The sequence below is a fragment of the Pochonia chlamydosporia genome, chromosome 1, assembly GCF_001653235.2.
Source record: "Pochonia chlamydosporia 170 chromosome 1, whole genome shotgun sequence".
Taxonomy (NCBI): domain Eukaryota; kingdom Fungi; phylum Ascomycota; class Sordariomycetes; order Hypocreales; family Clavicipitaceae; genus Pochonia; species Pochonia chlamydosporia.
Genome location: NC_035790.1, coordinates 2,178,077 through 2,204,862, shown reverse-complemented (window position 1 = coordinate 2,204,862; position 26,786 = coordinate 2,178,077). Strand labels below are relative to the sequence as shown.

Here is a 26,786-nt window from a genome sequence, read left to right as displayed (position 1 = left end):
CCGATCATCAGACTCAACACTCCTCACCCGACCATCTACCCGCATACCTACTCAGAATGGCGACGGCCTTGCCCAGGCCATCACGGCCCTCAAATGGCCCGCCAAATATGGCATTGCCTGCTTTGCCAGTAACCAAAACTCGGAAGAGCACAGGAAATATCTCATCACCAGCTCCAGCGAAATCGGCGCCGTCCACACCCAGAAGTGGTCTCAGAGCACCATCAAGTGTTCTGGCTCCTCCAACTCCGGCACCAATCACCACATTGCCTCAACTGAAAGGGCTCTCCGGTGCGAGTGCGGTAAATGCAGCGGGAAAGACGCTTAGGAAAACCGTCAGCATCAGTTCATTTCCACATCCTCCGAGAGGCGATAGCAGGTCGAGCAGTTTGCCACCTAGTCCGTTGGCGAACGAAAAATCGCGATCCAGAAAATCGAAAACGCCCAAAGAACTTTCCCATCTTACGTACTCTCCGTCTACACCAAGCTTGTTGAATGGAAGCGGCGAGGGTAAATCTATTAGCAATGCTCGCATGTCAGATGGTTTGATGAGCATTTCCTCACCGCCGCAAAGTCGAAGCTCTTCCGCACAAGATTCCTACTCAACGTCTGCGACAACTTATGATGAGCCTGGAGAAGGGTCAGCGTCGAAACTTGATGGGGCAGGCGCAGTTTCCGGTTCAGCCTCAGATAAACGATCGTCCAAATCTGACGGCAAAGGCAACGTGGTTGTTAGCGTGCGAGTTCGCCCAGACAATAATGCTGGTGGCCAGTCGAATCCTGAAGGAGAATGGATGGTAGATGGCCGCAAGTCTCTCATTGCCTACAAAGGAAAGGAAGGGGGCGATTATATTTATGGTATGTTGACGATAAAACTTTAGGTCGGAGTCTTGTGAGGTGAATATGCGCTGACGATTACACAGACAATGTCTTTACAACGCACGACAACAATGCGCGCGTGTATGACCATATCGCAAAGCGACTCGTCCGGAGAGTAATGGAAGGCTACCACGGAACTGTCTTTGCTTACGGTATGACCGGTACGGGTAAGACGTTTTCCATGCAAGGAACAGCCTCATCACCGGGTGTGATCCCCTTGGCAATTACCGACATCTTTTCCTATATTCGTGAAACACCATCTCGAGAGTTCTTGCTGCGCGTTAGCTACCTCGAAATCTATAACGAAAGAATTCACGACTTGTTGAGTATGCCTACAGGGAGTGGTGTCGGTGGTGCTCCACAGCAGGATGAGATTAAGCTTCGCGAAGACAGCAAGAGAGGCGTCTATGCCACGCCTTTGAAGGAAGAAATCGTTCAGAGCCCTACGCAATTGTTGCGAGTCATTGCACGAGGTGATCAGGCGAGACGTACTGCTAGCACGCAGTTTAATGCGCGCAGTTCACGAAGTCATGCCGTTGTTCAGATTGTTGTCGAAAGCCGCGAACGGATGCCAGGCGGCGCTGCCGGTGGAGCGGAAGGCAAACGTTCAGGTATCCTCCCCGGCGGCGTACGTGTTTCTACCCTGAGTTTGATTGATTTGGCTGGCTCCGAAAAGGCGGCCGAATCTAAGGAGCGAAGGCAAGAGGGTGCCCATATCAACAAGAGTCTCCTCACATTGGGAACCGTCATATCAAAATTATCTGAGTGGAAAGACAAAGAGGGCGGGAAAGGAAACGAAAAAGAAGGAAAGCATCTGCCTTATCGCGATAGCAAACTCACACGCCTTCTTCAAGGAGCCTTATCTGGAAATTCACTTGTAAGCATTCTGTGCACAATTCAGATAGGTGCCGCTGGAAGCGCAGCAGCCGCAAATACCCACACTACCGAAACCATCAATACCCTCAAGTTTGCGTCCCGAGCCAAGAACAGCATTGTGAGCCACGCCAAGAGGGCTGAAGAAGCGCTTGGTGCTGGAGGGGACGGCGGCGCAAGAGTGCTGTTAGAGCGGTACCGCATGGAGATAGTCGAGTTGCGGAAGCAGCTCGATTCGCAGAAGGGGAAGAGGGGCAGCAAGAGTAGTGATACAGAGAAAGAGAGGGATGAGGAAGCCGAGAAGGCCAGGGAAATGGAAGCTGTCGAGAGACATGAGGAACAGATGTTGGAGATGCAACTTGCTAGGACGGCGCTCAAGGAACGAATCGACCATCTCAACCGACTGATCCTCAGCTCCAAGTCTATTGGTGTCAATTCCAATGGCTCATTGAGTTCGCTCGGCCAATATGCACGGTATTCACAGCTGTCTCTCTCTGGGTCTATCCGATCCTCTGTGGCCACTTCGATTGGATCAAAGCCTCTGCTAGAGCGCACTGCTTCCATGACGTCTGCATCGTCGACCATCGGTCGTCGGTCTAGCGGTGGACAAAGATTGTCCGGTGAGCCCGAAGGAGAACCTATCGAAGCCGACGAAGACAGCATTGGCGAGTTTGGAGATGGTACGGCCTCCCTCACGGCTCAGAACAGGGCGCTCCAGGCAGACTTAGCCGATAAGAACCGGTACATTGCTACGCTTGAGAAGAGACTTCTCCAAGCGAGGCGGGCCAGCTCGTCACGCACGTCTGTTGGATTCTCAGCGCCTAGTAAGAGTATTATGGTGGGCGAAGACCACAGTGTCGCCGCTGCTTTGAAGGAGAAGGATGCCGAGATTGCTGATCTCCGTGCTCGGCTCGACGACAAGGATCGCATGCTCGCTGCTCTGAGAAGTGCAGCGCGCTCTCGGGATACGGCTGACGCTTCTGCTGAGTCACGGTCACCGCCGGCTCCTGATCAAACAAAGACGACGCCGACTAGCCCTACGCTAAACCAGGCACCAAGGCGGCGGACCAAGAGCGTCGATGAGATGAATAGAATGCTCGAAGAGATGATCCAGGACCGCGTGGAGACGGGGCAAATCATTCGTGGATCGCGTGGCAGCGTGCGGTTAGCAAATGGTCAGAAGCTGGACTCACTTGCAGAGCCGCCGCACACTTTGGAACCGTTGCGACAGAGCCCGATTCCCTTGGTCTCATCAGAGATGACCGCCGTCGAGTCTGCGTAAGGCCGATGAGCAACAAACCTTTGGGGATGCGGTCTGCTTTGTGAATTATACTGTGGAGGTATGACTTGTCACTGTGTTTGGAGTTTGGGATCTAGGCGGGGTCTATGGAGTTGCTTTGCGTTCGTTTATACCCTACGATTGGCAAACTTTTTTTTTCTTTTTCTCACTTGATTCTGTTTGCCCATTATTCTCTATTATATCCCGCCGCCGCAATGAAGGGTTTCTCTGGTGGAAAGTTGGGATGAAGTCGCCCAACCAGTCTCGAAAAACGAAATTATTGTGCTTGACTATACAGTTTCCCGTTGTCGGTTATTGCTTTTGTTTCTGGGCGACACTTGGACGTGGCATTATGTTTCTTTTTGAGGAATACCATGACAGTAGACGAGTGGAGGATTCATCATCTTTGTTTTGTTCTAACGGCATTCGTTGAAGACCATTATTAGCGTATAGCTTATATTGTTGGCTTTTTATGTATTATATGTCACTATGCAGGATACGGAGTAGTCACGAGCCTAATGGGGACAAAAGAGGATTGCGACGTTGATTTGATGTGCCATTATTGCAAAGTGAAATGTGGCGTGTGTACTCGGGTGTTTGCATTTATGTCAACTTTTAAGAAGGAGAAGTAATAAGACAGTCTCCAATTACTCTTGCACGGGCATACACAGAAGGCAAGAGAAGGCAGCATTACATTCATAAACGTTAACGTAACAGAATATACAGACATATTGGCACATTTAACCCACACCAGAGTTCAAGAAGCTGCCACACCTCTCATCTCATATGGCAATACCAAAAACACTAAACCAGCAACCATAAACAAGGCGGCGGATATCCAAACCGGCAAGTCGGTATCAATACCAACATACGCCGCAATAATAGGCGCCATCAACCCGCTCAATCTATTAAACACAGCCACCAACCCGTTTGCGGTGCCGCGAATGGGCGCAGGAAACAGCTCAGGCGTATAACTATACAGCAAACCATACACGAGGTTCTGAAAAAACGCAATGGCGCAGCTGAATCCCAGGACGGCGCTTTTCGAGTCCGCCCTCGTGAAGAGGAAGAGAAAGACGCCTGTGCCCAAACAGGCGAGTGTTCCTGTGCCTTTGCGGCCAACGCGCTTCATGTCGACGGTGAAGCCGCCGAGGATGGAGGCGGGGATTCCACAAACAGCTTGGATGGCGTAGTTGCGGTATGTTTCGTTGATGGAGGACGTGCCTGTTGAGACGCCCTTGTTGGCGAGGTAGATTGGGATGAAGGAGTTGTAGAGCGGGTAGGCCATGCCGATGGAGCACCAGAGGAATAGGAGGAGAGACATGGAGAGAGCGAGACGGGGCGTTGAAAAGAGGGCTTGGATCTTGCGAGGGGCAAATTTATCAATGGTTCGTCTGACGATGGATTGCGTGGTGGTGGAGGGCGGTTCGGGGTCATCAGTGGCTCTTTGGGCGGCGAGCTGTGCGTCAATGGCTTCAAAGTGCGTTATTGTGAGCCATGTTTCTGTCTTGTTGCGCTTGGCTATGTCGGCGACTACGTTGACGGCCTGCTGGTCGAGACCTTTGCCGAGGAGGAATTTGGGCGTTTCGGGAACTCGGAAGAGCAGACGGAGGAGAAACATGATGAGGGTGAGGCCGCCGAATGTCCAGTATGCGTAGCGCCAGCCTAGGTTGTCGTGGTAGTTGCATTGTCCGGGGAGAGTTGTCGATGAGCAAGAGTAGTTTGCAATGAGAGGCCTATGAAGCATTAGATGTGGTTGCTCTTCATCAGACGTTGAAAAGTTGTGCAAGGAGGAGAAACTAACCATCCGATAAGCGCGGCAACCGCCTGTCCAACAGACCAAAAAGACGACTGCATCGTCAGGAGATACTGATGCGTAGCGGGTACAAACTCCAAAAAGATGGCACTATCCACGGGCTGATTCCCACCGGTTCCAAGTCCGATAAAGGCGCAGAACGTGGCAATAGCTACAAAGTTGGGACTTCCTGCACCAACAAGTCCTGCCACGGCGGAGATGAGTAGCGTAATGTTGAAAGCGAGACGGCGACCGATGAAATCAGCCGTCATGGGCCAGACACTAGATCCGACAACGAGGCCGGCGTATTTGGCGACACTAAGAAAGGCGATTCTCTTGACGGCAAATTCTGTGCGCACAGGGGGGGTGATGATGGTGATGGCTTGCATCCATAGCTGGCGTTTTGTTAGTATAATGTGTACTGGTACTGGTACTGGTTGATAGGAGAGAAAGATTTCTGTGACTGACATTGTCTACGAACCACCCGAATCCAGTCATGGCAAATACTTTCCATTGGAAGCTGCCCATGCCGAGATCGATGAGGGCCTCGTTCATTATAGAAATCTTCTTCTCGTAGACTTCGTCTGCGCCCATGGAGCGGACGCGTGTGTCGATGCCATGGTAGTCTTGGTGGCCGACTGCTTTTGCATCGTGGCTTTGTGTGGTGCTGAGTGTGAGATTGGGATGAGAGTTTTCTTCTTGGTGGGAGACGGATACTTTGTCCATTTTATTTGTGGTTGTTCATGGAATGATGGATGTTGTTGGAGGTATTCATGGGGTTGGAAGGTTTTCTGCTCTCTTTATAGATGATCTGACCAACTTGGATGAGTACGTTTCGGATATGAGGGCAATTGCCGTGACAAATTAACTGCGCGTCGATATTCAATAGTACACGGCGGAATGCCGAGAAATTTCCCCCGGATCATGTCGAATTTCAAGAGGTGTGATTGTGTGGTGGTGGAGGAGAGTTGAGAGAGTCTCGAACGGTTGAACTTGACAGCGGCTAGAATAGTCTCTTTTGGGTTTAGCCTTGATCATGGTGCATGCAGGGTTCCTTCCATTCTCTCCGCTAGTGCTGCACTCCAGACTACATGCATGTCGGCAAGGAGCATTGAGACACGAGGAAAACCAGTGGGAGGAGGCATATTTGCAACGAAGGGGACGCCATGACTCGGCATTGAGCTATTGCCTCCTCCGACAGCAATATGGGCGCCTGAAATCATACTAAGTTGTTGTGGCTGGCTCCGATTGTTCTCCGAGGGAGCCATCAGCTAGCTCTCTTGCTATTCGACGTCCGGCGCCTCCAATTACCCGATTTGGTAATTCGAAGCCCTTGGCGATAAACATCATACTCTTACACAATATAAAACACAGTATATATAAACCACCAGAATCTCTTTCACAATACATTTAACTTTCAGCAACCAATTCTAAATCTCCCAATCTACACAAACAAACACAATGGCCACCACCGTCATATCCCCTCTTCCCCCTTCAAACCAGCCATCTATCCAAGATGACAACACCACATCCGAATTCATCCCCTCCAAACACCTCAACTTCTCCCCTCCCTCCTCAATTCTCACCATGCAAGACCTCAAGCTCTCACCCACAGCTCTTTCCCCCATCGCAACAACAGACCCCTTCCCCCTCCTCTCCCCCGAAGGCGTCCTCCAACACCGCCGCGAACTCTTTAGCAACGACGTCCTCGACAACTGTATGCACCACACGCGCCCTGGATCCGTTCAAATCCGCGGCATGGCACCCCGCTACGCGCCCTTCATCCATAAATTCTGGCACTCGCCCGAAGTACTGGGCATCATCAGCAAAATCGCTGGCGTGGACCTAGTTCCCGCGATGGACTATGAAATCAGCCACACAAACGTGCAGCTTGGGCCGGGCGGTCTCGAGGCCGTTAGAAACACACCCGTCGAACCACCTGTTGCTACGGAAGATGCAATCAGGGCGTTTGAAGAGAACAAGGTGAAGAAGCAGGCGGTGACGGATCAGACCAAGCCTATTATTGAGTGGCATAAGGATTCGCATCCGTGGGTGTGTGTGGTTATGCTCTCGGATGCGAGGCACATGAGCGGCGGGGAGACGGAGCTGATGAAAGGGGATGGGACGACTATTAAGGTCAAGGCGCCGCAGATGGTGAGTTGACGCAGACCGTGGATTCTTGATTTTCGTTACTGACTATGTGTAGGGGAGTGCTGTTCTTCTTCAGGGGAGGTATATTAAGCATACTGCTGCGCCTGTTACCAATATGCCAGAGCGTGTTACCATCGTCACGTCCTTTAGACCTAGGGATCCGCGGGTCGTGGACGATACTACCAATGCTAATATTCGGAACAAGTCTCACCTTACTGAGCTGTACTACCAGTGGACGACGTACCGTTTGGATGTGTTGGCGCAGAGGGCGCGTCTGACGGCTGATGCTCTTCGCAAGAGGTATGAAGAGAATGTGAAGGCTTCTGATGCAGAGGGTAAGCCGGGCATGTGTCTTGTCGAGACGGTTAATGTCAAGGAGGTGGAGGCGTGGGCGGAAGAGCAGATCAAGTATATTAAGCAGACGTTGTATGAGATGAGGCCACTTGAGCAGTAATCAGACGGATGAGATTGCCACTTTGGTTATTTAGTAATACACATACGTTGTTCTGTTATTCTTGAAACTGTTCAAGGGAAATTTCTTTTCCGCCTTATTCAATTTCTAATATTACACCATGCTAACACGCAATGCGACTGTCAGCCACCGTCTGAACTATCCAAACAAAATTGCCCCGTCTTCATACTCTCGCCCTTCGCTGTTCTCCCAATACACTTTCAAGTGCTCCTTCACCTTCCCAAAGTGCTTCATATGAAACCTTTCCTCCAACGCCTCCAGTCGTCTTAAGATAACACCCCTCTCTATCTCATGATCCGCGCCAAGCTCCTTTCCAATGATGCCAATCGGCCACAGCAGCGTATTCTCGAGCGACGATTTATCCGGCAACGTGTGAATTAGCTGTACGGCCCACGAAGGCAAATTGCCCGTTTGCACATGCCGTCCATTTCCACCATTTGGACCTCGTATCTCCGTGTCTGATTGCCCTGCGAGTCGCGCAAGGCACTGTCGTCGGTATATGATGCCCGTGATGCGGTATACTTCTGAAATAATTCGCTCTTCTTTCCATTCATATGGGCTTAGAAGGCTTCCCAAATGGCGGAAACTTGAATCGAAAACTATACTCCCGTCTGTGATGGGGAGCCGTTCGTACATTTCCTGCAGTAAAGGTGGCATAAGGGAGAAGCTCGGAAGCCAGCCGAGATCTCCATCCCATCCTGCAATATCTGCATCTGTAACACTTGAATCGCCCGCTGATAAACGTGAAATTAGTCCCGGAAATGTAAACCTTCCCCCGTACTGGCTTTGCAATCCTTGGAAGTCGCTTTCGTTGATCGAAAACCCATGCTCCTGGAATGCTGTGCAGAGATAAAAGTCGGAGAAGCTTAGGGTTCGGAGAGAAGTAGACCGGACAAAGTCGTTGTATAAGAAGAGATTCGCGATGAATTGAAATGCTTCCCCTTCTGAGGTGGACGGCATCTCAGCTTGGGCGGCGGTGCTTATTACCTGCGATAGGATATTTGCGGGAAGAACATGTGATAGGAATTGTAGGTGTGTGGTTCCGTTTTCCACTTGTTCTCCCGCGAGCTTTTCGTACAGTAATATCAGGACGCAACTTGCTAGTAGGTACAAAATCTTCGGCTCCTTGCCTTGAGGTTCCACTAACTTGGTTAATGCTAGTTGTTTGGATTGTGCGATTTCGCCATTAGTCTCCAAGACAGGTGTATAGAGCTCGCTGATCAGGCAGCGACATCCTTCCAGCGCCTTTTGTCGCAACTTGAGCATTGCGTGCTCGAATGTAAATCGCCCGTTTGACCAGCTTTGAACGCCACCCAAGGCTAGTAGCGAGTCTAAGACAACTCTGCTCTGTAGAGACAGCGGAAGAATGACCCTTAAGAACGGGTTTGTCGGCCCGGAAAACGCTGGGTACGTTCTTGAGAATCTCTGAATGTAGTGGTCAAGCAGCATCGACTCTGTTGAATCCAAGCTGAATGGCCATTGAGATATACGCACGCTTCGAAGCGAACCAGGTGGTGCCGAGTATGCGGCCTCAACATTTACAAGTTGCTGCTCGGTTGTAGATGACCCAGTATTGATGTGAATCCCTGTGCTCGTGGGAGAAGTATGCTTCGACTTGTACCGCTGGCCGGATGCGACCGATTTCATCCTCGCAGGGCCTCTTCGAGCCATTCCAGCCCGTCTTGCGTCGTCCTCCCATACCAATTCGACATTTTGTTGACAATGTAAGCGCAGTCTGACACAGTTGCTACATGGAATGCTCGTGTTGTCGCACTTCTTTTTCCTAGTTTGAGCGTTAGGACATGTACGCGGCGGGTAGATACTGTTAACAGTTCTTACCTCCTCCTACAAGTTCGACAGCCATCTCGAGATCTTTGCTGATGTATGGACTTCGGCATGGAGTTGCTGCGATTTCAAAGCTGTCGGAATCGGGCGTTATGTGTCCAACTGCCAAGTGCCTAGATATGTAAGGGACGTTGATCTTCTGTCACGGCCCAAGGGCTTCATGGCCGTCCTTCTATACGGAATTCCGCTCAGTTGCCGATTACGGAGTATTATGCCCCGAAGTCTTCAATAGCGGGTGAGTCTATATGCGGGGAAAGTTGAGGGGGTTCACGGTTGGCGCCGCCACTGATCCGCCTAGTGTCTGTCATTAAGCGCCAAAATGTCTGCTACGGATATGATGTGCAAACAAAGTTAGTCAGTCGGCGGGTAATGTGAAAAGTAGATATCATTGTAAATGCCATGATCTGTAGTTATCATTTGTAGAGTTGACTTGACAGCAGAGTTTTATCACTCAGGTTGATCAGTCGTCGAAATCCTATGATCACCTTTCTGGAGGAGGTTTCTTTCACCTTTACTCCCGCTTCTTCGATTTCAACAACGACTTAGCAAACCCCGAAATCTTGGACCGCCTCTTCTGTTTCACTGTCGCTGGATCGATAGTGGTAGCCGTATCAAGTTTGGCTGGTGGTTTTGATGGGCTGCCCACGTATTCCTGCTCTGCCGTAACACACTCCGGAGGATTTGTCGCTGTTATAGACGCAACCGGTTCTTGCGTTGGTCGTACTCGTGGTTTCCTTTTAACTACTGGTGGAGGTGGAGGAGTAGGGATTCGAGGCGGCGGGAGCTTGGTAATATAGAGTGTGACCCATCGAGCAGACGATGACAAGGTATCTGTCTCAGCAAGCACCGCACATAGACGGTTTGCATCTCCATCCAGACCCTGCACATCGAAACGGATGATATCGTTTGTACCATGCCGGCCGGCAGTGGTTCGCCTTCCCTCACTGCAGAATGTGGACTGAAAGTCTTTCAATGATATCACATCTTCTAATTCGAATTGGATTGACTTGACCGTCTCAAGCCCAGTCTTTACCGCCGCGAGCATAATCTCGGCACCAATCATACCCTTTGCGGGCTTGCAGGTAATCTTGTGGCTTCTCCTTGTTGCCCCTGCATAGGGATTTAGGTCAACGATGCCAGCAATCACAGCCAGATTCGCGGTATCAGCGCAAGAAATCTCTCTGACCCAGAAATTGATGGTAGCACTAGTTATTTTGTTTCCTGCAGCTTCTTCTTCAATTGTCAGTCTGGGTATTGTCTCCTGGATTTGTTCGTAATCTTGTAAAACATCAGGAACAGCTGGATGAGATGAATCTAATTGTGGCACCCTTTGTTGTCCGTCAATAGTCTCAGCCACGCGTGCTCCAAGCCCACCACCCGCATAATGAGTGTGCTCAATAGGCATCATCTGTGCGGTGCTTGGGTCAGCCGCATCCGAATAGAGATTGTCATCGTGAGGATCATCTGCCGCCAGAGCTGAGGGGGAAGACAATGGCAACCCTGTTGGTACTGTTGATGTTGACGCATCTTGGGTTGCTTGCATGGCTCGCCGTTGCGTCTTTGGAACAGGTTCAACACCCCAAGAAGAAATCGGTTCCACGGCTGTCTCTACAGAGACATTACTGTAGGTGGGCGTGGCCATGTGAAGTGAATGTGCTTGAGATTCCAACTTGCCCGTAGGACATGGCTGGCTACTTGCTTCTGCTGACACCTTCGGAGTCGTCTCGTCAGGATCGTTGCCTGGGTGCTTTTCGTTAGGTTGCCTTTCAGTTGAACGAGCTTGTTGCTGTGAGTTTGTTCGCTTCTGTAATGCCTCAGGCTGCTCAGCATGTAAACCATTATATGAGGCCTCTTCTGCTGATCTTGATCCGTGCTTCTCATCCGCATTTCCGTCTTTCACTGATCGTGCTGGCAAAGCGCCACGAGGGGCCTCTGGAGGAGAAAGAAGAGTCTTGACAAAGTCGACTAACGCTTGGTATCGAGGAGGCCGTGGGAGCTGGCGGTTGAGAATCTCGAGGACCACAGGCGCTTTGTCCCAGACACCATAACACCAAAGATAGTATCCGCTTTCGATGGGCTTGTTTCCAAAGTACAATTGGAATTGCTCAGCTGGTCTATTTATCAGCCCCTGTATTTGTGCCTTGACATGCGCAACTAAACTGTCATAAGGGCGCTCTAGGTCCAGAAGGAAGTCGCCGTGCGTGCGAGTCTTGATATCTAGGGTGGCAATTTTGCTGAATGGCGTGAACATGTTTGGATTCCTCAAGACAATCCGCAGTGTGGTTTCGTCCCGCAATCTATGAATACCTGGCCTCAGAACACGGCCTTCACAATGCAAATCGAAAAGCTCAGACGGCATCGCCGCGGACATGCTTATGACGCTGTGCAAAATACTGAATTCCATGGGCATCGGAAGTGTCAATGCGAACATAACACCGGACAGGCCCTGGATGTTGGTGCGGACTTTGGGCAAATCCGCTAGTTCTTGAAGTCTTTGTGAATATTCATCGTCGCTAACCAAAGCATTCTCCGGCTCTACGGGTGTGGTGATTGTGCCATGGGGATAGATACTGGACTCTTGATCCTGATGACCTGTTCCCTCAAGACAGTCGGTCATTATGGCTGTGCAGCAATGCTATGCCTTCAACTAGATGAGCGACGAGTTCGTGAGCTCCATTAAAGGGTAATAATGAAAATCGGACGCAGAAGTTTCATTTGAACAGATCGATGTTTCGACAGGAAAGGATATCAACGACCGCGGGAGAGGCATCCACAGCGTTATGGTCAACCCACATTTTCGCCGTTGGTTCCCAATTTAGCCTCATGCTGACGGCTCCTAGTGCGGCTGAGAGCTAGCTGCAGGTTGCTTTGGCTCGCAATGGCACTTGTAGACGGTTGTGAGAGACTGAAGTCAAACATCGTGATTTATGGCAGATGAATGACGTGTCATCAGGATCGAGTAGTAGGTAATGAATATGGTGGTGTAGATGTTGGCCACACAGGGTTTGGCTCTATCATTCCTAAGCAAGGGAAGAAGAGTCAGCCTGGCGGCGTTGGAGCAGATAGCTCATTGTATGTATAGATCAGCTACTACTGGGTTTTCCGAGAGAATGAAATGTGTCGCTGAAGGTTCGAGTAAACCGAGCAAGCTATATTACCGGAGCAGCTGCTGGCAACTGATAAAGCAGCCGGCTAAAGTGAGTGTATTTTAGCTCTTTGATACAATGTCTCATACAAGATTTCGCAGAATGATTGTATTTATACGGAGAAATGTCACAAAACGAGGTCCTGACAATTAGACTAGAGCGGAATTTGTAGTTATGTACGGAGAACTGTCACTTACAACCTCATCTGGTGTGTACCCAACCCATGCGAAGGCTGTGGTGTACCTGCAGGTCATGAGGTCAAATGTCATTCAACCGCACTGGAAATAGAAAACTTTGAGATACGCCGTAGAAGCCAGAATACAGCAAGCGCATTACAGTACCTGATTCCCACCGTTGCCTCGACTCGCCGATTTCATGACATCTTTCCGTTTCATTCTGGTCGAGGCATCAGGATACTGTGAAGCTGCCTGCGGCTTCTTTGCCAAGGTGTGGCGCTGCGACAAGTGGAATCTGATGAATAGATTCGTAAAACTGGCGCTGAGTGTGAGAGCGCAGCCGCTTGTTTTCTCCTATTCATCACATGTCGGGACAACATATTCTAAAATTGTGCCTGGTGAGCAAAGCTCAAAGATCTCACTCACGAGAGACTGAGCGGTTGAGGAAATGTTCTTGCGGCCTAGAGCCAGGACCCAGTACACATTGTGAAACACCTCAAGCGGGGTCAAGCCAGGGAGACTGTGCAAGAGCCAGGGACCCTGGGTACATTACATCATTGTATCCCCCAGTCGAAATTCCTGGTCTGGAGGTACTTTGCGAGATTGTACTTCAAATCATTACAGGCGCTGCGTTTCATCTTCGCACTTTCCCAAGTCGCAGGGCGGTCCGGTTGGAGGGGAAGGAGCACCCCTGAAGAGAACCCTGGTTCCTGGCCCCAACTTCTGGACCCGAGATGGGAGGCCATGACCAGCCCATGACAGGCCATGACGACAGAGAGAGAGAGACAATCCATCAAATCATTCATGCCAGGTTTGCAGGACAGTTCTCTTGTGCATCTGGCCCCATTGTCTGTTCGACATCGGTGTGGTCCATCCATGTCTTTGCACTTGACCCTTGTTTTTTTTCTCAGGCCGGGGTACATATTTGCCTTGCCCATCGCCATTTCTGAAGCGGATGCGGATGCTCGTATGGTCAAGTGATCGCGCTTTGTCTGTTCGTCCTGTCTCTCTTGACTCTTCAGCACTGACTGACATGATGAGTTGCACCAGCGTATCTATTGTGATGGTTTGCCCGCAACATGTATAACAGAATCACGTCGTGTGACAATGTTGGGGCATGGCAACTGCCAGCGATGACAAGCCGCCTCCGACCCGAAACCATCTGTTGGGCGTCGATCATGATGGTGATTCGTGGACGTGATCTAAGTTGGCGGCACCAGCGATCTTGTTGGTGAAGCCTTGAGGCATTCTGGGCTTCCTCTTCGGGCCGTGTCGTTTATGCAACGCAGCTTGATACATAGGTGCAGTCTGGTGGACGGTAATACACAATAATAGTAAGTTGACAGTAAGCCCATCACAAACGGCATGATTTCCATGGTGCTCAACCTGCATATTTACATGCGCCTCTTTTTTTCCTGACCCCTGTGGGTCGTCTTGAACTCCTCGATCTCATTCATGCTTCTTGCACCCGCTTCATTTTGGCTCCCTGCTTGGACCAACTTTGTTGACCAAAGCAACCCGAGCCTTGCTCAGCAGGCGCCTCGTCAAGGGTCAGCCTATTTTTCTTGCTCCTCTTTTTGATAACTCCTGGGTAATTTATAACTCCGTCTTGTCCGTTCAGAAGTAGCAGAGCTGGCCCTCGGCATCAGCGACAGGGAAATATATCCTCTTCACCACTGGGCAGGCCATACCCCGTGCAAAAGGAGGTTCTCAAAAGGAGATTCTCCCTTTTCCTACAGCCAGCCACGCTTCTTTAGAAGCGACAAAAGGAACAAACTCTTCAGGTGGATCGGCATATTCGTGGATTTTTGCTGGCATTGATCGGCGCGACTCGAGACGCTTCTCGCCCAATACTTTCGTCGTGTCCTCAGAGAGACGTTGAGCTGAGAGACTCGCCCTGCGAACTGGGCGAGTGTCAGCTACTCGTATTTCGACTCCATCTACGGAGTACCAAAAGGAAGATATTTGGCCTATTTTCTCTCATCCTTTTTTCTTGCCCTTTTCAATTCTTTTCAATACACCGTCGAGCGGTAACACCCAGCCTACCGTCTTCTCCGAGGGTTGTCGTCCTAGCTCAACTTTTTCGTGGAGAACATTCTGAACCTGGCCAGACCCGGACCAGACAATCCATGAAGATCATCGCCAACCTGCTTGATTTTGCCATCAACAGTGGAGAGCGCCTTTCAACACACGTTTCCTGATGACGCGGGGGGCTTTCTAAACCCGATCATCTCGTCCCCTTCTTTCCAGACGGGTGGTCTGGCCCGTTGGTCTGCAGCAGCTTTATCATTCCTCCGATCACCCGACCTTTGACTACACCGTTTCTTTCACTCATCATCAACGCCACAGCATTCTGGCAATAACATTCCTTTCTATTACGATTTCCTGCCTATTTCCAGAATTTTCACTCATTTACTTTTTTTGCCTTTTTTTTTTTTTCCAAGACTCAATTTTTTCCATGTGCTTGCACTCTGAACCTTACAACGTATGAATTTCATTGGCATTTGAGCGCAAAGCTCTGATCACCATCATTGCCAACATAATGGCGCCTCGAATCGAAGTATCACAGCCTACACACGGCAAGGTCATGGTTGCGCCGCCGCGCATTAATTTACGCCGTACCGCCTCATATAATGATCGCAGTGCTGCCACACTTTCTTCGACCTCTTCCAGGTTGAATTTTAATCACCTTCTTTTCTCACCGCCCCCTTCACCTAGCCTCCCTGCTCTCGTACCAAGAAGGAAGAGGTCTACATCCGAGTTGTTATTCAAGCATCGACCCAGCCGAGTTATCAGGGGATTTTTCTACTTTGTTACGCTACTGGTAGGCTTCTACTTGTTTGCTTTTGCTTTTCGACATCGCAATGTAATACAGATTGCGTTGCCGTATTTCACCGACCCCCAGTATGAGATGGTGGGACAGGATAGTTTTCCAGACTTTCCCACCCCAATTGTCGTTCAGGATTCCAAAAAACGATCGAAATGGACCGTTTCTATTCCACGAAACTATGAGTTCCCGTTGTCAATAAAGGAGTATTCAAGCATGAATGGCCTTTGTCGGGAAGTATCGGCTCGAGCAAGAGATCTTCACCACAAGACGCCACTGTCTGACAAGATCTCGTTATCATACGACCGACCAGACGACTACTTTGTCGACGTTCATGAGGCCGAGAAAACCGGACTGCTTTCAATCATTCCCAAGGGCCAACCGCCCAAACATTCTGGACATTTTTCTGGGTTGAGCTTTGAATCCATGTCTGGCAAACCCTTTTGCGGGAAGTCACTGACTTATGTGTTGGAAAGCCCAAATGCTGGGCTTGGCGAGGCAGTCATGACTTTGTGGACGCTGTATGCTTTGGCTAAAGAACAAGGAAGAGCATTTTTCATTGATGATTCTCGCTGGGCATATGGTGCTTACACCGACCTTTTTCAGGCGCCACCAGTTCCTGATTGCCGGCCACCGCCTCGGCATCAGATGTTGCCATGTCCGGCACAAACGCGACATTTAGTGATTTCAAGTGTAACAACCAAGGACGTGTTTCCCGCACTCCTTGCCAAGCATCAACGACAGCGTGGCTCTGATCTTGGGGCGAGGGATCTCTTCGAACTCGCGCACACCGGATACAAAGCGCTTTTTAAACTCTCCGCGGACGACCAAGCCTATGTTGAGAAACGGATCCAATATCTCAAAGCTCAAGCTAAATCTAATGAGAAGGACCCCGTGGACTCCCCCGTAATTGGGCTTCACATCCGACACGGGGACAGGCATCCCTATGAATACCAATATCGAGACACTTATATTCCTGCCGAGGTGTTTGCCAGCTATGCACACAACCTTGTGGAGACTCATTACAACAAAAGCAATGTGAAGCCCGAGCAGTATCACGCGGTTCGAATTATTGCCTCAGATGACCCAATGGTTCATGAAGAATCAGAATTCGCCGATGCCCATCTGGCTCAAGAGCATATTCGACTTGCTACCAAGGATCTTATCCAAGGATCCCAGAAGAATCCACAATACCTCCACGCTTTCGAGGAAGAGGCATTTGGATGGGAAGGTGGCTTCTTTGCCCCCATGTTTTGGAACTTTGGCGGAAAGCCGAAGCACAACGCCGCTGAGGAAGCTACAGCAGAGGCACCCACCGAAGAGATGCTGAGGCTCCGGAATTTGGTTGGGCGGGCGTACATGATGGATATGGCGGTCCTGTCTGGAGCAAGTGACAAGGTTGTATGTGCTGTCAGTGCCATGGGCTGTCGGTTGCTGGCAGTCATGATGGGCTGGGAGCGAGCCATGGACCGCGAAGACTGGCTGAATGTGGATGGAGGGTACGGATGGGGTGGACTCACATGGGACTGAGTTTGTGACGGAGAAAGGAGAAAAGCTTACCTGAAGCAGGCTTATAGCTGAACTGGCAGGCTTCCAGCTATGCGTGCTCATCGGATATCAAACACCTTGATCAGTGCGACGACAGCTATTTTCATTTCATTATTGGCGCACACAGCACTGCGGCATTGGTTGGCGTTTAGTGGGTTAGCATGGCATCTTTAGCAAAATGATACCTCAGATTCGTTTCTTTCTTGATTTATTTTATATGGGACACTCGTTGGTATTCGTTGGTATGTAGGATAGGATGCCTAGAATCTATGCAACTGGTTCCGGATTGAACGGCTTGGTACACAACATGTGAACAACCAATTTGGAGACTGAAAATGTCAAAACCAGCCATCAGGTGCTGTTCAACTTGCTGAGAAATGTACATGTTGGGAGGAACGGCAGCAGATTTTTATACAAACGCGGCGATAACTCCACCATAGCATCATATACCTAGGGAGCAGATCTCCCGTCAGAGACGTGAAATAAGCACCATGACCCCATAAAATCGTCCTTTGAAGTTGAAGGTGCATTTAAACATGTCGATGTCAGTTGTGGCGCGGGAAGGTTGCGGTGGCCAGTGAGTGACTTGCCGCTTGCAGGACCCACACTGAGCCGCAGGAGCATTTCCAGCCCATACCTAACTTAGTACCAGTCCTCAAACATCAAACCGCCAACTTCACCTCACGTCCTCATCGTCAATTCATCACCTCAGCCCGCACCATGGCTACCCCAGATCCGGGCGGTGCGACCACAGACACACCAAAGCCTAAGTTAAAGATCAACGTCAGTCGATCTGCGTCATTTGTAGGTGACGCAGCCGCAGCAGCTTCTGCAACGTCAGCAACTGCGCCGTCTGCTTTTCCCGCGTCCGCGACTCCAAGCGATGGCCCTCGCAAGGTGAAGCTGAAACTCACCTCCTCGCAACCTCCAACACCCGCCACCGACCAAGTCCCCGCGAAAACGAAAGCCGGTCGCCAGACCAAGCCGAGCCAGAAGCTCGTCGAGAGCAGGAAACGACCGCACGACGATGACGAGGACTTGCCGTTGTCGCAAACGGCCGCTAGCCAGGCCACCAAGATAAAGATTCGGCCAGGCGTCAAGTCGGCTCACACCCAGGTAGTGTTGAAGCCGCGAGGACGTCCGCCGGTCCACCCCCCGGGCGACGGGTACGATTCCGAAGCGAGTGATCGCGAGCTTGATCCAGCGATCGAGGAGCAGTTCGTCTTGAGAATGTTACCCGGTGAGCACTGCGACTACGTGCGCTGGTGTATGGAGAATGGCAAGATGGGCATCCCTCGAGGCCAAGGCGGCGCAGACATTATCATGAAGTTCTTTGACGAAGAATCACGACGCGCCGTAGTCACTGTCAAGGGTCAACCGTTTGCAGCCGTCATGGTAGACCTACCAACCATCACCGAAGCCATGAAGACCTGGGATCGCAAGTCCTTCATGAAAGCCGCAGACATATGCCAAATGCTGCTGGTCTTCCAGCCAGTGAAGAACGACGAAGAAGCCAAGCGAGCACCTCTCCCGACCATGATCGACACCAACTTCAAATGGCCGCATGGCATCACACCCCCCATGCACGATTGCGTCAACCGCCGATTTGCAAAGACCATCAGCCGCAAGGAAATTGAAGACAAGGAAGCCGAAGTCGAACGACTGCTCATGGAGGATGCTAAGGCCGGCTCCACGAAATGGGAATGGGTAGACGACCGCCAGGACGAGGACGTGGACCTGGGCGCAGACGAAGACGCCGAGGGCGAAATAGACGATTCAATGGGCTACTTTGGCAACACGCAGGACGGCGAGATCTTTGGCGATGACAACGATCTCGAGGCTGATTTGGAAGCTGCGTTTGCAGACGACTTGATGGCTGAGACGCCCGGCACAGGTGTGGACATGACCACTCCCATGACCATGCAGGTTGAGACGCCCGCACCAGGTATTCAGGAAAGCATTGAGAATGGCGAGTCAGAAGAGGATGAAGATGACGATGATGATGATGACGACGATGATGACGATGATCTGGATGAAGATCAGCGTGCTCAGCGAGACGAAGAGCAAGGTGTAAGGGATATCATTCACGATATGGAGAAGCAGCTTGCCAGACGGATTGCGGACCTCGAAAAGACACAGAACAAGATTCTCCGAATCAGATTGGAGACTCAGATCAAGCAGTTGAAGTCGGAGCTTGAGTTGAAGAAGGGCTCGATCGGTATTGAGGTTGATTAAGGGCAGTGGGTGACGGTCGCTTGGCTTTTTCTTTCTGGCGTTGGTGGCATTCAGGACGGCACTGGCGTTGGGACCGGAGGGATTGCTTCATACATCATAGGTATCTCCCATAGGCAGCCTATATTATCAGATTCTTTTATTCATGAGCACCCTTGACGATGTTTGCATGACGAACTTAGCTCCGTGATTGACAGATGACTTCACAGCACAGCTCGCTCTCGATATTGCAGTCATTGCCCGAGGCTGCTGCGTTCCATAACACGACACAGTCTAGCTACTGCTACAACACCACAGTAAAGACGGTCATTAATTTGCATGACACGCCTTAGAAGCCTTCTATTGATACAACACTCAACAGCCCACGTCGCACAACCCCAACCATCACGGCAACTCTCTTGAACTCTGACTCAACGACCGCACCGTAGCCTCCACCCGCCTCACAAGTACATCCTCCACCGTCCTCGTAACATCCTCCCAACTAACATCCCTACAAAACTCCTCCAGCGACCGCGGCTCCGGCGTAGACGCCCTTCCCCGCCGCCTAATCCGCCTATGCAACGCCTTTTGTATATACACAGCCATACGCGGATCCCGCTTAGATTGCTTCTTCAGATAATTCGCCGTGAACTTCCCGTCATCCAGCGTCGTCGACTTGTGATCGTGGTGCCACCGACGCGTAGACTTGATAGTCTCCTGAATGCGCGTCTGTATGGACTTGTGACAGAATTCTAGACTAGTTAACACCACATCATAAAAATCGAGTGTAAACTGACCGGTTCGTAGCGCCGTGTGGTCCTCACAAACCGCGGCAGCTGCTTCACACGCCTCCCTCTGGGCAGTCACGCCCGCCAAAACGGCTTTCGCTTCCGCCAAAGTCGGCAGCTGATCGACCTTGTCAACCAGTTCGTCCACAAGGGTTCTAACGTCGCTCATGGAACTCTTGACCGCAACGACCTCCTTCTGATACTCCCTTAAGTCGAGTCCATCTCCTGCCGTAGACTGCAGATGCTTTTGTAAATTCTCCTTGGTAGATAGAATGTCGCTTCGAATCTTCTCCATGCGTTCTTGGTGCTGTTTGTGGAAAGATTCGTTGGATTCCATCTTGCGAGTTAGTTCTTGGTACCCGCGAGCTAGATCGTTTGTTTGCATCATGACCTTGTGGATTTTGAGCTCCATAGTCATGCGTGCGAGCTTCTCGGCCCGTTCGAATAGTTTTGCATCGATAGATGTACTTGAGGACGTTGGAGGAGATGGAGTGTCTGTTGTAGTTGTTTCGGAGCTAGAAACAGCTGCGCCTGGAGGTGAAGGGGATGGTCCTGCCGGAGCAGAGAGACGACGTTTCTTGACCATTTTGGACGGAACAATTGATGCTATACCGGCAACTGATACTATATCAGACTTTCGTAGTAGTTGACTTGCCATTTTGTGAGTTGACAGCGCAATGAAGATGGCTTGCTGCGATATTGGTCAATTTTTGGGTACCGCATTTCGTCTGGCAAGAGCAGACGAGACAGTCAAATCCACGAGCACCTTCCTCGTTCTAGATATTCGCTTGTCATCACTCGCACAATTTCATGAAAGGCCACAGTTGCAATTGCATAAAACTTCATGTTCGCTTGGGGGATATCAATAATGTACATGCTGTACAAGTACCAACGCAAAATGAATACCACAAAAGCCGCTGCTGTTACACCTCACACCACCCCAATCACTCACTCATTCGCACTTGGTTTCGGCGCAGGCACTACGCCGCTCGTCGTGGTGGTTGCGGTTGTCTGAGAAGAGTTTACTCGAGACGTCGTTCTTGAAGTTGTCCTGGAATCATTGGCAGCTGTCGACGTGTCCTTATCAGTCCCAACAATTCTCTTTCTCTCCTCTGTCATCCAAGTCAAAAACATTTCAACGTCCTTTGCAATTTGAGCCGGCACCGCTCTTTTTTGCACCCATCGAGGCAGAATGCCAGCCGCATCCGAAACCGTGCCCATGATCCATTCAACCTCACCCTCTGTTTGACGAAATCTCTCCACGCTCGTATACGCCCCCAAGACGGCACCACGATTTCGAGGTGTCGCGTCCTTGTCCTTCACAGCAATTTGGACAACGAGAAACTCGCGCTTGTCGTCAGTCATGGCCGTCAGCTGCAGAACGGGAAAGACGCGTTTCTTCAGCGGGAAGGGAAGCTTATGAACAGACTCCTCCCACTTCATGGTCCAGTCGACCCAAGTCCGACCGGCAACTTGAATCTTGATACCTTTGCAATTCCAATTCTTCATTAGTGTAGTATTCAAGACAGTCGCAGTGTATTCCTTCTCCGCCTCGGCGTGATTTTTCTTGAAGCATCGAACCCATTCATTCCAATCGGCAGTTCCTGCTGATGCTGCATTGGCGTGGACGCTACGCCGCAGACTCCAAGTTTCCGGCTCCATGTCGCTCTCTTTCACGTCATCAAGCTTGTGGTCGTGGATAACCTTGGCCAGCTCCTTTGTCGTTATGACACGCTCATACATCTTCACTGGGGTATTGGAGTGGGGAAATGTTTTGACGCCCTTGGATTGCCATGGTGACGTTTTGTTTGAAGACTCCTCCAGGTGCACCTTGCTGATGAAATAGATGGCCTCTGTCCATACGGTCGTAAGTAGTGGGATAAGTTCACTTGAGGGTGCAGATGATGATGGAAGCTTTGATGGATCAAGGCCCCATCGGCGAACAAACCGACCATGATCTGCCTTAAGATCACCGTCTGTATCCGCAGACAATCTCGGCGTTTTGCATTCCATTGCGCTAAAAGTATGTGGTTAAGTAGTGCAAGTTTTTCAATGATGCTCTGATGAGATGGATATATGATGAGTGTGCAAAAAGTAAAGAGTGTGTGTGCTGTGTTGTGTTGATTCCAAGTCGAAGCTTGCAGGCTAATCTGTCAACAGGACTGGAACTGGACGGACCAAACAAACGCCCGGCCTTCTGACTGTTACCGAACAGCAACAACTACTTGCTTGAGAAGGAGCTCCAGGCAAACATTGAAGGAAGGCGCAAGTTCTTAAACATCGGGAATGCCAACGTTTCAATGTCGAGTACTTAAGGACCTAGGTAAGGTGGCTGCCAGCGTCGCGTTTCTAGTTGCCGTTTCAGCCGGAAAGCGCGCTGCAGTTTTGCGCACCACTTAAAGTAAAAGGGTCAAGTCAATTAATCATTGACTCATGACGCCTTCCCTTTCCCCATACAGCGCCACATTCAACGTCAACTCGGATACGACTGCATATACACGACTGCAAGGCCACGAGCGTATTGGCCGTCCAGACCAATATTTCTTTTGCGTGCACCCCACGAAATACACACTCTTGCTCAGTAATCTAGGCTTTCATGTTTGTAAACTCTAATTGCATTAAATATTAATAGGGTCTCATGCAACCACGTGGGCGCTTCCACGTAGACTCGTCCGTCTAATGACTACAATAACTCCAGCGGGCAGCCCGGTATGTACAATACAAACAAATACCCGCACAAAACAGCCGCTACCCGTCTTTTTATCCCCATGCTTTCATTTTGCATGCATGCAATCACCAGTAGTACGTCTAATCTCGTCGTTCCCAGCGAATCTTCGCGGGTTCTAAGGGTCGTGAAAACAGGGAAGCGTAGTCGGTGCCAATAAGGCTGTTGCCGCCGTCAACGTTGCTCAGCTTGAATAGGCGAACGACTTCGGCAACAATTGTCTGAAGCTGCACGTTGGCGAAATGCTCGCCAATGCATCGGTGGCGACCGGCACCGAAGGGAAGGTACGGTGACGCGGCACCCTTGCTGACCAAACCGTAGCCGTAGTCGACCTTCTCCTCTTCCTCGACAACGTTGCGGACAATGGTAGGAGCGTTGGCAGAGTCACTCTCCCAACGGTGAGGGTCCCAGGCCTCAGGGTTAGGGAAGTAGGTAGGGTCGCTGGCGCTGACACCGGGAGCGGCAAGGAGCGTGTGAGTCGTAGGAATGACATACTTAGTGCCAGGAACAGGCATCGGCTGCTTGACGGCTCGCATGATGGAGTGAATGGGAGCGTGAAGACGGAGGGTTTCCTTGACAATGGCCTGGTTGAGGGGCAGCTTGGCAAGGTCTTCATACGCCAGAGGAGGCAGGTCTGCACCCAGAGCCTTGATCTGTTCCTGGTAGAGTTCTTCAACGATTTGCGGGTTCTGGGCGAGACGAAGCATAATCCACGAGCTGGTGGATGAGGACGAGTGCTGACCAGCCATGAGCAGAGCAATCATCATGTGGGCAACCTCATGGTCGGGCACAGGAGTTCCGTTCTTGTATGTCGAGTTCATAAGATGCTTCATAATGTCGAGTTCCTTGTCAGCATCACCCTGGGCACGACGCTCCTTGATGGTGTCCATGTAGATCTTGGCAACAGTGCGCTGAGCGTGGTCACGCTTGCGATTCCAGGGAAGGGGAGCCCAGTGCAACATGAAGTTGATGGGAGTGAAGCCCATATCCAAATCGTGGTACAGAGCAGCCAGGGACTCGTCGAATTTGTTTCGGATGGCACTGCCCTGGAGAGCGTGGGAGGCGGTGAAGATGGTGATTTCGGCCATTTTCTTGGGGATATCGACAATGCCAGACTTGCCCTTGAATTCGGGGTCTCGCTTGAAGTAGGATTGAACCTCGTCAGCGATGATGGGAACGTAAGATCGGAAGGCTTCGGTCGTCAGAGCAATCTTCATGAACTGCAAGATAATTGTTAGTCAAGAACTTGAAAGGTGGCGAGTATAGAATTGGTGCTGCTGCCTACCTTCTTCTGCTCCATCAGCTTAGCATTTGGGCAGTCGTACACGACATCCCGGCCAAAGACGGGAGTAGTCAAAACAGTATAGATCTCTTCGGCATTGACGTCCTTGAGCTTGCCGTTGAGAATGAAGTCGTTTCCGGCGGGGCCAACAGCGACGGTGGTCCTTTTGCCGAGGAGTACAAAGGTGAAGACATCTCCAAACTGAAGCACATTGATTAGACGTACAGTTCAAACAGTGAGAATACAGAAGACTCAAACACACATACCTTGGCGCGGTTCTCCTTGAAGAACTTGGGGGGATCCATGCCGTATGTCACCGTACTGCCGATAAAGGGGAACCAGTGGAATACCAGCGGGGGCTCGTTGGGATTCTTGAAGAGGATCTGGCTGGCGACATTTAAGGCGACAGATAGAGCGACAAACCCGCCAATGGCAATGGCAATCTGCGATCCCAACCCCAGAGTCTGGAATTGCTGCGCGAGCGGGTGGCTCGCAACCTGCTGAAGGACTCCCATGATGAATGGGAACACCGCGATTTCGTCTGCGTGTCTCGACTCGTTTCGGCGATGATAAGACGAATAAAACACAAGGGAATTTAATAGAGGGACGCAATCTATGCTCGGTGCCCCTTTTGCTGGATTAATGAAGCAAGAAACAAACCCAAAAATGAAGGCCGAGTAATGAAGAAAGAAAAGGCGGGTGGCGTCTTGATACGGTTGATAAAGGGCAAATAATTTGGAGGAAGTTTACTAGCCTGGTTCTTTCACAGGCTCAGGGGGACCCACATTGTGCAGTGCGTATGTGGGTCGCTGCCGAAAAAATCAGGGACCGTCCAATCAGCTCTTTCGATTACCACGGCGCAGGGTGTCTCGTATTCGGATTGCGCAAAAGTGGTATGTCTTTTCTGGTGCACTTTTGGCTGGGCATTGAGATGATGGCGAGAAATGAGCCGCACATGCAATGACCATCCATGAGGGAATGTCCTGCATGCACTTCTCAGCTTGTTGGAGCATGTCCTTATTTGCAATTCACCGCCGTGAATGGACTGTCGGATGACACTTTTATGGCACTGGGGAGGTTTAGATGTTTTTTTTTTTTTTGGACTTTCAAGGTTCTGCATCTGGCCCCCAAGACAGATCGTACCACTGCCGTACCACTTTGTCTCTGACAGTGGCTGGAAACGTGGAATGCGAATAAGAATCCGAGGGGCTTCGTCAACAGTCGCATCACAACCACATGTCCACACGATCGTGCATCACCAAATATTCGCAACACTTTGACCTAAATGTCATTCTTAGCAAGAGGACGCAAATAATATCCGAGAAAGTGAATACGAAAAACAATATGGCTAAAGCAAGCCTAACTGCAACAGAGTCAGCCGTGAGACACCAAGCCCATGCAGATGGAGTTGGGCCGCAATTACGTGTGGCTCGGTGTATATAGCATGCACTCGATTTTACATCGGTTCATTCTGCAGTCTCAAATGCTATTGGAATCAGAGGACAACGATATAGTAAGTTGACCTTAAAATATTGACAATTCTGGGACGATCTCTTGGAGATTTCCTTATCAGCGCAGGCCCATTGCCAAGTATTCTCATAGTTCTGGATTATGTATCGCCAAATCTTCCTACAACTTTTACATTTACACTCATCCCCCATGATGGACGAATATCGTACCACAAATTGCCTCAGTCTAACTACCAGCCCCCAATAACTCCAACCCTCCCTTCAAATCAGTCGTATACGCCGTCATCTGCAAAACATTCCTCATAATAGCCTCATGGCACGCAGCATCATAATCCCAACACCCATCCTCCACCACCGTCGTCACAAACCCCAAATCAGCCGCCTCCCGCGCCGTACTCACAACCGCACCACTCGAAATAAGTCCACAAATAACCAAACTCTCAACACCGTGCTTCTCTCGCAGCGTGTTCACAAACCCAGGCGTCTTCATGGCGGAAACACACCCGGGAACCTTGCCCACCGTGAATTCCTTCTCAGAGCTACTTGTAGCAGGAGCAAGATCGGCTGTAATTGCAAGCTTTTCCGGAGTCGACGCAATCATGGGTTTGTAAGTTGATTCCCAGCGCTCTCTGATCTTGCTCGTCTCGACGGGCTGGGCGTCCATGTCGATGACACAGTGGACAATGGTGGCTGAGCTTTCGCGAGCGGCTTTGAGGAGAGAACTTGCCGCGTTTATGACTTTGGTTTTTGTTTCGGGGGGTTTAATCATGTCGACGATGTGGTTGTGGTAGTCGAGGAGGAGGAGGGCTGTTTTGGCTGGGGGATGGGCTGCGGCGGTGTTGATTGGCGGTGTCATTTTGAGTATGAGTGTAAGTGGAAGAGTGAGGCGATTTGTGAGTGGTGTAAGGAAAGTATGTCTCGTTGTAGGTGATATTGGCTTCACAAATGTTATTTCGATACGGGTGGTTTTATATTAGAGCTGGGATTCACCACAATGGGACAGTGTTGAAAACTCCACCTTTCGGAATTAAGAAAATTCAATTGATAAAAGTCAATTGCAACGGCCTTAAGAAATGTCAAGACGAACAAATGATGCTGCAGACCCCACGTTTGAAATGATTAGCGTGTTCCAAGTCGGTCACTTGCAGGATGGTGGTGGTGATGCTACGAGAGTGTCGGTGCCGACGTCGGCAAGCTCATATCCAAGATGGCCTGGGAACACTGTGAAGAGTTTGAGAAAACACGTCTTCAACATCTTGTATTCCAAAACATGGTTGGGTATGCGGATCCTTGAGACGGTTACGGCTCAAATATATGTACTTC

The 26,786-nt window shown here is 50.4% G+C and overlaps 13 protein-coding genes across 13 annotated transcripts; 5 read left to right on the top strand and 8 right to left on the bottom strand.

Annotated features, from left to right (window-relative positions):
* Positions 1-56: 56 nt before the first annotated feature.
* On the top strand, positions 57-3,031 carry VFPPC_00545 (kinesin family protein; the record flags this gene model as incomplete). The annotated part of the gene is made up of 2 exons (XM_022428179.1): positions 57-855; positions 921-3,031. 2 exons carry the CDS (start codon positions 57-59, stop codon positions 3,029-3,031), a joined length of 2,910 nt encoding a protein of 969 aa, XP_022284677.1.
* A 754-nt stretch (positions 3,032-3,785) lies between these two features.
* Positions 3,786-5,549, bottom strand: VFPPC_00544 (membrane transporter; the record flags this gene model as incomplete). The annotated part of the gene is made up of 3 exons (XM_018280544.1): positions 3,786-4,764; positions 4,833-5,218; positions 5,292-5,549. 3 exons carry the CDS (start codon positions 5,547-5,549, stop codon positions 3,786-3,788), a joined length of 1,623 nt encoding a protein of 540 aa, XP_018148701.1.
* Positions 5,550-6,284: 735 nt separating this feature from the next.
* VFPPC_00543 (2OG-Fe(II) oxygenase superfamily domain-containing protein) lies at positions 6,285-7,428 on the top strand (the record flags this gene model as incomplete). Its single annotated transcript, XM_018280543.1, has 2 exons — positions 6,285-6,977; positions 7,030-7,428. 2 exons carry the CDS (start codon positions 6,285-6,287, stop codon positions 7,426-7,428), a joined length of 1,092 nt encoding a protein of 363 aa, XP_018148700.1.
* Positions 7,429-7,584: 156 nt separating this feature from the next.
* On the bottom strand, positions 7,585-9,117 carry VFPPC_12810 (fungal specific transcription factor domain-containing protein; the record flags this gene model as incomplete). The annotated part of the gene is made up of 1 exon (XM_018290587.1): positions 7,585-9,117. The coding sequence occupies one exon, from the start codon at positions 9,115-9,117 to the stop codon at positions 7,585-7,587; it is 1,533 nt and encodes a 510-aa protein (XP_018148699.1).
* Positions 9,118-9,802: 685 nt separating this feature from the next.
* On the bottom strand, positions 9,803-11,908 carry VFPPC_12809 (hypothetical protein; the record flags this gene model as incomplete). Its single annotated transcript, XM_018290586.1, has 1 exon — positions 9,803-11,908. The coding sequence occupies one exon, from the start codon at positions 11,906-11,908 to the stop codon at positions 9,803-9,805; it is 2,106 nt and encodes a 701-aa protein (XP_018148698.1).
* Positions 11,909-12,278: 370 nt separating this feature from the next.
* Positions 12,279-12,503, top strand: VFPPC_15167 (hypothetical protein; the record flags this gene model as incomplete). The annotated part of the gene is made up of 1 exon (XM_018292920.1): positions 12,279-12,503. The coding sequence occupies one exon, from the start codon at positions 12,279-12,281 to the stop codon at positions 12,501-12,503; it is 225 nt and encodes a 74-aa protein (XP_018148697.1).
* A 1,286-nt stretch (positions 12,504-13,789) lies between these two features.
* VFPPC_15166 (hypothetical protein) lies at positions 13,790-14,005 on the bottom strand (the record flags this gene model as incomplete). Its single annotated transcript, XM_018292919.1, has 1 exon — positions 13,790-14,005. One exon carries the CDS (start codon positions 14,003-14,005, stop codon positions 13,790-13,792), a length of 216 nt encoding a protein of 71 aa, XP_018148696.1.
* Positions 14,006-15,155: 1,150 nt separating this feature from the next.
* VFPPC_00542 (hypothetical protein) lies at positions 15,156-16,970 on the top strand (the record flags this gene model as incomplete). The annotated part of the gene is made up of 1 exon (XM_018280542.1): positions 15,156-16,970. One exon carries the CDS (start codon positions 15,156-15,158, stop codon positions 16,968-16,970), a length of 1,815 nt encoding a protein of 604 aa, XP_018148695.1.
* A 738-nt stretch (positions 16,971-17,708) lies between these two features.
* On the top strand, positions 17,709-19,223 carry VFPPC_00541 (transcription initiation factor TFIID subunit 7; the record flags this gene model as incomplete). Its single annotated transcript, XM_018280541.1, has 1 exon — positions 17,709-19,223. One exon carries the CDS (start codon positions 17,709-17,711, stop codon positions 19,221-19,223), a length of 1,515 nt encoding a protein of 504 aa, XP_018148694.1.
* Positions 19,224-19,604: 381 nt separating this feature from the next.
* Positions 19,605-20,645, bottom strand: VFPPC_12808 (laminin domain II domain-containing protein; the record flags this gene model as incomplete). The annotated part of the gene is made up of 1 exon (XM_018290585.1): positions 19,605-20,645. The coding sequence occupies one exon, from the start codon at positions 20,643-20,645 to the stop codon at positions 19,605-19,607; it is 1,041 nt and encodes a 346-aa protein (XP_018148693.1).
* A 290-nt stretch (positions 20,646-20,935) lies between these two features.
* Positions 20,936-22,000, bottom strand: VFPPC_00540 (START-like domain-containing protein; the record flags this gene model as incomplete). The annotated part of the gene is made up of 1 exon (XM_022428178.1): positions 20,936-22,000. One exon carries the CDS (start codon positions 21,998-22,000, stop codon positions 20,936-20,938), a length of 1,065 nt encoding a protein of 354 aa, XP_022284676.1.
* A 795-nt stretch (positions 22,001-22,795) lies between these two features.
* On the bottom strand, positions 22,796-24,509 carry VFPPC_00539 (cytochrome P450; the record flags this gene model as incomplete). Its single annotated transcript, XM_018280539.1, has 3 exons — positions 22,796-23,932; positions 23,998-24,195; positions 24,261-24,509. 3 exons carry the CDS (start codon positions 24,507-24,509, stop codon positions 22,796-22,798), a joined length of 1,584 nt encoding a protein of 527 aa, XP_018148691.1.
* Positions 24,510-25,689: 1,180 nt separating this feature from the next.
* On the bottom strand, positions 25,690-26,319 carry VFPPC_12807 (hydrolase protein; the record flags this gene model as incomplete). Its single annotated transcript, XM_018290584.1, has 1 exon — positions 25,690-26,319. The coding sequence occupies one exon, from the start codon at positions 26,317-26,319 to the stop codon at positions 25,690-25,692; it is 630 nt and encodes a 209-aa protein (XP_018148690.1).
* Positions 26,320-26,786: the final 467 nt, after the last annotated feature.